General features: G+C 35.5%; 1 protein-coding gene across 1 annotated transcript in view; it reads right to left on the reverse strand.

Moving 5' to 3' along the window:
- Positions 1 to 8,894, reverse strand: part of LOC108375818 (uncharacterized) — a 36,876-nt gene extending 27,982 nt beyond the window's left edge. The window contains exons 1-4 of the mRNA XM_017631968.1: positions 8,816 to 8,894; positions 8,322 to 8,473; positions 6,563 to 6,770; positions 3,160 to 3,290 (exon numbers count right to left, since the gene is read on the reverse strand). Of these exons, the coding sequence (XP_017487457.1) occupies positions 3,160 to 3,290; positions 6,563 to 6,770; positions 8,322 to 8,473; positions 8,816 to 8,894 (570 nt within the window). The remainder of the gene's footprint in view (positions 1 to 3,159; positions 3,291 to 6,562; positions 6,771 to 8,321; positions 8,474 to 8,815) is intronic.
- Between the last annotated feature and the right edge of the window lie 794 nt (positions 8,895 to 9,688).

Genomic DNA, 9,688 nt, shown 5'->3' on the forward strand with positions numbered 1-9,688 from the left:
AAGCGGCTGGGAAATTGCAATATAATGCAATACAAAATCCACACAGAGAATTGCTAATTGGTATGGGAGGTATTTTTATTAAAGAAAATTGCTGTTAAAACACGAATTGTACTCATATTCCAGTATGAATACGACTACGAACACAAGTGCGAATACAAAAATATAGTAGAATACATACGAACAATGGTAGGAATAAGAAAGCGAGTACGAAATCGAATAAGTGTGTATTCGAGTACTAGTACGACTACGATTAAGAATATGAATACGAGTGTCATTAAAAAAAAAATACAAATGCGAGTGCAAATACACCTTTGGAAACGAAAAAAAAATACTAATTCGAGTACAATAGTGATTACGAATATTTATTTGAAAAAAAAAAGAATTTGTTTTTGTTATTTTATGGCCTTATAACAATTATATGCAACAATTTTTATTGAGCTTGAGGCCATTTTTTAATGAAAAACTTATTGTGGAAAAGCAACAGTAATTTAAAAAATGGTAGAAGTGAGAGTTATATCGGAAATCACCACATTCCCTCATCAGACTTCTTTCAGTAGGATTCGAACCGACGATCCCACTGACTCAGCCAGTTGCCTACCACTGTGCTAAGTTCGCCTTGTGATAAGTTTTTCATTAAAGAATGGCCTCAAGCTCAATAAAAATTGTTGAAAAAATTAGAATTTTTAGAAAAAAATTAGTTATAAAATTTTATAGCCCTTTAAGTTTTTTTTCCTATCCCAGTTGAGTCATGTTACGATTCACCTAGTATGGGTTGAATAATAATAAGTAACCCAATAAATATTTGGCTTGGAGATAAATTGGAGATCCATACAAACTCCAAGGTCAAATGTTGATATTCAACCAACCTATTCTCTAACAAAAGGGCACATTTTTTGTCTTCAAAATAATCTGAGTTCTCCACTTAGAAAAGGTTGGATATCAATTAGAATTCAAATATTTAGTCAAATCTTGGGAAAAATATTGGAGAAGAATGTTCTATATCCAATTGAGAATGAAGAATTTCTCTAAGAGTGGAAAAAAGTTGGAAAAATGTTGCCTTGTGCATATTGGAAATTTCGCGTAAAAAACATTTTCATTGTTGTTATTTAGGTTAGATTGACGATATCTGATTAAGGTATTTTACGCTAGTCCGTAAGTGTACGACAGACTAAGGCCAGCACTATAGAACGTTTAGGGCCAGTTTCTCAATATCTGGTTAACACTAACTGAAGGTTAAACATCGTTATCACCTTCATAACATATAACAGGGAGTCAATAATGTCGATAACGATGTTTAATCTGCAGTTAGTGATGCGAGAAATGTTTTAAAACCCAATTGACTTGTTTGTGTTTCATGTTTGCCTGTTTAGTCTTACGCTGAGCTTGGCGACAAACTTTGTCATTACCTGCAAGCCCTTCAACTCTTCAACGACAAAAAAACACGTAACACTTAATTCTGCAGGATTGGAAGTCGCCGACGAAATAGCACAAGAAGGCACATCGTCTGTCCTTATGATTCAGATTCAGTTGGTCTTGCAAGACAAAATGAGTAAACTCAAACAACAACTGAGGAGGGGTAGCAGCCATAGGCCGACCAGGCTCTTTGTTTATCCTCGCCTGGAAAGGACATTTGTACATCTTTTGAGTAATAAAGCCAAAAAATTGATGATGACTGGGTATCTAACCAGCTACATAGTTTAGCATATGTACGAGCATATTATGTACCTCATATTTATTTTCTGAAAATCTCAAACGAAACAGTGTTCTTATCGAAATTTTCTCAACGATTTCTCTATTTATGCCTTCATATTTGCAACCTTTTTTCATTAAAGCGCTCTGAGTAAAATGCCTTTGTTATTTAACATTTTTAGTGCAATTCATAGTCAAGCTAAACATGCACATATGAATCAAAGACGTCGTTAAGATTTCACTGAAATTCCAATTTAAAACACAACATACGCTGCTATTCTTTTGAAGAGCTTTTGCTTTCGCAGCAAAAGCAATTTGCAATTGCCAACACTATGGCAACCAACAATAATGCCAGCCAGCACAAGCGAATGTGAAAGAATTGAAGTGCATATTAAACAGAGCCGGCAGCATTTTTACGTCTCAAGTGTAATTGTTGTTTTATTGCCGAAGAAAAAAAAACACACATACGAATAACAACAATAACAGTGAACAAAGGACGACGAAATAAGTATGCAAAAGGAGCGAATGAGTATTAGAGATCGCAAGACAGAAGGTGAAAAAGTCGCAGGAGTGGCAAATTCACTCACGCAGTTTACCTTATGGGCGTGTGTGTGTGTGTCTCAGAGTGCATGACTGGGTGAATAAAGGGTCACATACTCAGATGTGAAAAGGAACCTTAGCGCCTATTTAAATGCAAGAGCTCTGGCGTGGCTGTGTGAGGATCTCTATATACAATCTATGCATACATATGTACATACTTTCACTACGTCTGGCTACGCGAGCGCATTGTTTTAGCGCGTCAATGAATTTTTTTCTTTCATCCATTGTGTGCAAAACTCTAAACGAGCTGCTGACATTTCTTTCATTGTTGCTTTTGTTGACTGCTGCTACTTGAGATTTTTGTGAATGCATTATAAATGCAGTCTGCTAAGACGAACATACACACACACACACAAACTGAATGCACATTCATACATATTACATATGGTTTAGCACTTCTCTTACAAATATGAGAAAAAAATGACTCCTCTCGTTTGAAACTTCTACATNCCAATGAATTTTTTTCTTTCATCCATTGTGTGCAAAACTCTAAACGAGCTGCTGACATTTCTTTCATTGTTGCTTTTGTTGACTGCTGCTACTTGAGATTTTTGTGAATGCATTAAAAATGCAGTCTGCTAAGACGAACATACACACACACACGCAAACTGAATGCACANGACATTTCTTTCATTGTTGCTTTTGTTGACTGCTGCTACTTGAGATTTTTGTGAATGCATTAAAAATGCAGTCTGCTAAGACGAACATACACACACACACACAAACTGAATGCACATTCATACATATTACATATGGTTTAGCACTTCTCTTACAAATATGAGAAAAAAATGACTCCTCTCGTTTGAAACTTCTACATTGGCATGTGTACTTCAATGCTTGTATGTTTGTGTTTAACACTGTCTTACTTACATTGTGATACCACTCGACCCGTGTTAGGCTTGGATTCGCCTTTACATCGCATTCCAAGTAGACATCAGAGCCCTTAAGCAAGTTGTTGGGATCCAAAGGAGCGCCTAGGCGGAGTGAGACAATGGGCGCGTCTGCAAAATAAAATAAAATAAAATAAATTAAAGGTGCTTGTTGAGCTCGTTGAAGTTAAAAAGTACGGTAGTATTTAAATGAATTTATTTAATATAGAAAAAATATAAATATTGTGACAAACAATGTAATAAAATAAGGCACAGAGAGTCATTCAACCGTAATCCCAGAGGATCTAAAATGGACAGTCGCTTTGAAACAAGGATTTCTTCAAAAGTACTAGATGACTTTCGGCACGACCACTTCTAATACGGGCATTCGTTATTTAAAAAATAACCGCCACTATGAATACCATTTTTACATGAACAGCACCGCCCCATAAATATTTGGGTTGGAGGCCCAGTGGATATGCAATACCTATTCCAATTTCCAATGCTAATTTCAACTGTACCTTAATTGGATAACCAACACATTATCAAACACAAGGACACATTTTTTGTATGCAAAATAATTTGAATTATAATTAATTAATTAATTAATAATTAATTTTATTANGAGCGCCTAGGCGGAGTGAGACAATGGGCGCGTCTGCAAAATAAAATAAAATAAAATAACTTAAAGGTGCTTGTTGAGCTCGTTGAAGTTAAAAAGTACGGTAGTATTTAAATGAATTTATTTAATATAGAAAAAATATAAATATTGTGATAAACAATGTAATAAAATAAGGCACATAGAGTCATTCATCCCAGAGGATCTAAAATGGACAGTCGCTTTGAAACAAGGATTTTTTCAAAAGTACTAGATGACTTTCGGCACGACCACTTCTAATACGAGCATTCGTTATTTAAAAAATAACCGCCACTATGAATACCATTTTTACATGAACAGCAACGCCCCATAAATATTTGGGTTGGAGGTGAAGTGGAGATGCAATACCTATTCCAATTTCCAATGCTAATTTCAACTGTACCTTAATTGGATAACCAACTCATTATCAAACACAAGGACACATTTTTTGTATGCAAAATAATTTGAATTATAATTAATTAATTAATTAATAATTAATTTTATTCAAATCTTTATTTGGACCTATACAATTTTTTCGCTTAAGCGGCAAAGATGATATATCTATGTCAAATGGCTGCCGCCCGTACCCATTTTATCGCATTTACCAAGACTTTTCGCTTTCTTAAGGGCTGCGATTATCTCAGGCTTGTTGACATAAACCCGCGACTTAAAGTAGCCCCGAGACAGAAGTTTGGGATGGTTAAATCGGGCGATCTTGCTGGCCATGCCAAATCGCCAAACCGGGAGATTACGTGACCAGGAAACGCTTCCTTCGAAATATCCATTGTAGCCCTGCTGTGTGTGCGGTTGCACCGTCTTGTTGAAACCACATGTTCACCAAGCCCCGCTTATCCAATTTCGGCAGTAAGAAATCGTTTATCATCATACGCCAGTAACAGTGACCGTATTGCCGATGATATCCTCGAAAAAATATGGCCCAATCACTCCACCCACGTGAACACCACACAACACAGTGGCTTTGAGTGGATGTAATGGCTATTCGTGCGGATTTCAGTGCACCAGAAACGAAGATTTTGCTTATTGATGTAACCGCTTAAGTGGAAATTCGCCTCGCCGCTCATGATGGTTTTCGACACAAAATCGCCTGCTTCGTTATTGAGATTGTAGAAGGCTTGAAAGTAATTCCCACTCGGCTGACGGTCAACAGGCCTTAGCTGATGCACTGTTTGCACTTTGTATCGTCCGTCTGGTGATGCCTAATTGCGTGGCCCATCGTTGGGTTGATGTTTCTTCGTTCTCAGTGACATCGGCAGCCACAGCCGCGATATTATCGGTCGAATGACCAGCTCTCGTGTGATTCCAGTCTGTTTGAGTCGAGCAGCTAAGCCTCGGATATTCACGCTGCGCCTACACCCCCAACCGATTATTGGTAAAAAAAATCTACACAATTATTCCATGCTCTTGAGGAGTATAGCGCTGCATTGCTTGTCTGTAACTGTCAAGATCATAAATGTCTAATATGATTGACGTACGTCGCCATTTACAAAAATTATAACATTTCTCGATAGCATGATTCCTTTTCAGCTGCCATGAAGAACAGCGCTCTGCGAACCACAATAAATGTTTTTGCTTAGCTTTGCACTTCTTTACCGGTTGCTAAGGTATTGCGCTTAAAGTGCCGGACAGTGCGCAAGACACCAGCAGACTTTGTAGGTCACTAGCAGCCATCGAGAGAAAATGGTCGATCCATTAATGCATAAACGGCTTGCCATCCACTCCCCACCGTTGGCGCAAACCACAGGTTGATCCAGCAGTATATTTCCTGGTCGCTCACCGTCACCAGATAGCGCTAATCACTATCTCTGGCACCATTATCGATCCTGCTGTCAGCTTTTGAATCCAAAATTGGTCTCTTGTTCCCTAGGTAAGACCATCCGCCGTCTTGCATAAAACGTTGTGTGTAATTGAGAAAGTAAGTAATTGAGAAACAATTTTAATTTGGTGGGATAAGTGGGACCTCAGCTAGACACTGGACTGAATATTACCTCAGCCGTCGACCGTACCCACCTCATAAATATTCCAGGCCGATGTTTATTACTAAAGCTGGATAAATAAATACCTCAGTCCTATGAGTTCCCGACACTGCTACATAAGAGGCTCTTTCTCAAACACATATGTAGGTCAGTAGTAGAGCAAGTGACTAAACCGTTGCCCTATTCCCTCTAAATTCCTATGTTAAGTACAATTGAGAATTACAGATTGCTCAAATGTTTTTTCTTATATTCTGCGGAATAAAGTAATTAGTATAGCTAAGCTAATTTAGGTTGGGTATCACGCGAGAATTTCGAGAGTAAAAATGTTCTCATTCGTGCACAGGAAAACCAATTAAAATGAATTCAAATCAATCAAAATCTTAATTAGTACAACCAGGCAGCTTAGAATGGGCGAAAAAAGTTGTAAGCAGTGATCATTACCGAGAGCTTAATATACGTTTCATAAGTGCAAGTGCATAAATGCTTAAGCACTTAGATACATTCATACATATTTGAATTAAGATGCATATGTTTTCAGCAAGTGCAAGTATTATGTATGTATGCAATTATAGCATAGAATTGCACTTATGAAGTGCGCTGTTAAAGTAAAGTGTGCAAGCGAGTACGCGCACTTGAATACAACTACACAGCTCAAGAGACGCCCAACTAGCTTATTCAGTAAGTATGTATGTATGTACATATGCATGCATAGACTTAAAGACAAATGTAAGCCTGCGTTAACCAACAGCAAGCAGCATCGACAATTGACTTACGTGTCACATTCAGCACGCGCGAATCCTTTAAATATAATCCCATATTGCCATTGCTCAGTGATGCCAACACTGTGGTATCGCCCTCGTGCAGTTGCTGTGATGTTATAGATGGATTTAATGAAATGGAGCAGACTACTTGACGTTCGTCATCCTCGGGCACCGGTATAAGCATCAACTCGGAGATGGTGGTGTTGCCATCGCTAGAAGTCTGAAAAGGATACAAATTGAAAAATGGGAATAAATAATATGTAGAGAAGGTGAATAAAAATTTGTGTGTATGTAATTGCATAAGTATGTGTTTAGAGTATATTAAAGCCTTTAAGAAGTATTTCATACAATGACAATAAGTTAAGCAGATAAATGAAACACTACATATAAATAGTTTTTTTATGAGCACAAGCCACTGTTCTAATACATATCTAAATATTTATCCATCAGGAGAGTTGTCTTTGGAACTTAGGTCAAGATTTTAAACTACAATAAAAAACATTTAATATAAACGATTTATTAAAAGGTGATGAAGTCCTTCAGTAAGTGTAAATCAAAATTGCTTAAGTCCGTTCGAGACTGATATCGATGATAGTTAACGTCGATTTCAAATCATTATCGTCGAATACGGCAATAAATATATCCTGACAGCTATATCGGTAATTATCTATAGATCTTGAAGTTATCGATAACATGCCGATAACTATTTCGATATACGTTAAAAAAATATTTTTCTAAAAACTCAGTAAATATATCGATTTGTAAAAAAAATCGATAAATGTATCGATGAAAAAGTATCCAAGAGGGATTTAATAGGCACTCGACAACTTATTAGGAGTTTTATTTATTTGTGCTCGTTTTAAAATACATAAAATACAATAAGGGTCGTTTTGTCAAGTGACCTTTAATTTAAAGCTCACTTTATATTCAAAGGTTGCTTTAAAATTTATAGCTATGTTTAAAGTTAAGCATTTCTACTATCGTTTTTTAATGTATATATGTTGATTGGTTGTAAACCAATTTAAAACCAATAATAAAATGCTTTACTTTAGACACAACCATAAATTTTAATGTAACCTTTAAATAGAAAGTGAGCTTTAAAGTTAAAGGTTAATTGAGAAAATGGCCCTAGACCTAGAAATCGGCTTTTCATACAAAACTAAGTAAGTTTGCGAGATTGAAGTGGTTGCGAGGCACTTGAGCGTTTAAATGAATACCCCTAATATATTTTTGTGCAAATCCTTTCAAGGTTAAGTAGACAAAAAATGCAGTGTATTTTCATTAGTTTATACTTTAAACCTTGCGTGCCAGGGACCGTAACAGGTGCAACTTTTATTAAAAAAATCGCTCTTTGAAAATTTTTTTCGACTTTTATTTAATTACTCCTCAAATAACTGTTTGTTCTGTTTTTTTTCTGATTTATTGATGAAAACTGTCATTGAAAAATTCACTGTGAACTAAAGGTCTACAACTAAGTGATACATACCAATCGATTTTTTTTTCACCTAGAATCAAGTTTAAAAATAAATTTTTATTTGTAATTTAGACAAAAATCAAAAATAATTATTATTTTGGATATATAAAATAAAAATCAAAAATAATTGTTATTTTTTTTTAATTTTGCATAAAAATTACAAATAAAAATTTATTTTCAATGATTGAATGAATGAATTTTTCAATGTTAGTTTTCACCAATAACTGTTGTGTTCGGTCCCTGCTTCTTGCATATCATAATAATTGCAGTAAAATATTTTCCAAACTGAGAACTTACCGAGTGTGTTGCCCCCTTGACCACCTGGCCCCCTTTAGTCCAGACAATTTGTGGTGCTGGTCTGGCTCCAACAGCAGTGCAGGTTACATGAGTGCGCGTACCAGCGATGAGCGCATGATTGAGGCCTTGTAGCAGTAAGCTTAGTGGAGGTACTAAAATATAAAAGGAAATAAAAAATTATAACTATTAGTTTAGGCAAAACGTGAGTTTTTTTAAACACATCGTTTGATATGATTATCGAGCTATTATAAATATTTGAATAAGTTCTAATGAAGTACTCGCGTTTTACAAAAATAGCGGCAGCTGAAAAAATCGATTTTTATATTTTCTTACTAAACACCTATGTACATAAACTGCTTGAAGGGGAATAAAATTTAAATTGCATCCTTCAAGGCTCTCTGCGCGCGTTATACTCAACTTGTGTATTCAAAGCTTTCATGAAAAACGAAAATTCTTCATGATTTTTATATTTATGGCCATTATTTACAGCTCACAAACATAACGCTCGTCTAATATCAGCTTACTCTTACAAGCAATTGACATCAATCTTTGACCGCATTCGCACTCATACATATATCAGGATATCAAATTTCTTATGCACATCTTAAACTATTAAGAAAATATATGTTAGGGTGGTTTTTAAAATATCAACATCTAAATTTTATATTAGACACTCTTTTATTTTGTACGCAGTATATTTCAAAATTAAAAAAAAAAACACTATAGGTTTTTGCAAATTGAAGATGGACTCAATTTGATAAATTTGACGCGCAGAGTTATAGCTGTTCAAAGTCAAAATTTTCTCAAAGAGTAAAAAGAATAAAATTTTATCGAGATTTCTAATATTTTTTTTTATTCTAAAATTTTTGTGGAAGTCATTTGTACGTAGAACAAAAAAAACCGGGGCTACATAATGCTGATATTTTGAAGACCACCCTAAAGTGGGTAATGTATTTTCATTTACTCGCCAGCTCTAAAGAACGAAAAACTGTAATCTGCGATAAAAAATGCAAAGCTCTCAAGGTTGAAGTGTAGAAAGCGAATGACTTGCAGAAGAAATTCGGCACACGCCATAGCCACTACATATTTATGTAAGAGTATTTGTATGCGTGGGCAGGTGAAACTTGAGCATAAATCTGAGAAATCTTTTATGTAACAAGCTAATCTACATACATAGCATAACACGCACATATGTATCTGTACAAGTATGCGTGCAACACACAAACAAAATTTTGATTGAAAAAAAGCCACCAAAAATATGGATATATCTTTACACAAGTCTACGTCACACACATAAATAAGTATGTAGGTATGTACATACGCTCATATCCTTGAGCAAATAAATTCATCTACTAATATACGGTAGC

This window comes from Rhagoletis zephyria, unplaced genomic scaffold, assembly GCF_001687245.7.
Source record: "Rhagoletis zephyria isolate East Lansing unplaced genomic scaffold, Rhagoletis_zephyria_1.1 Rzeph_scaffold_00095, whole genome shotgun sequence".
NCBI lineage: Eukaryota > Metazoa > Arthropoda > Insecta > Diptera > Tephritidae > Rhagoletis > Rhagoletis zephyria.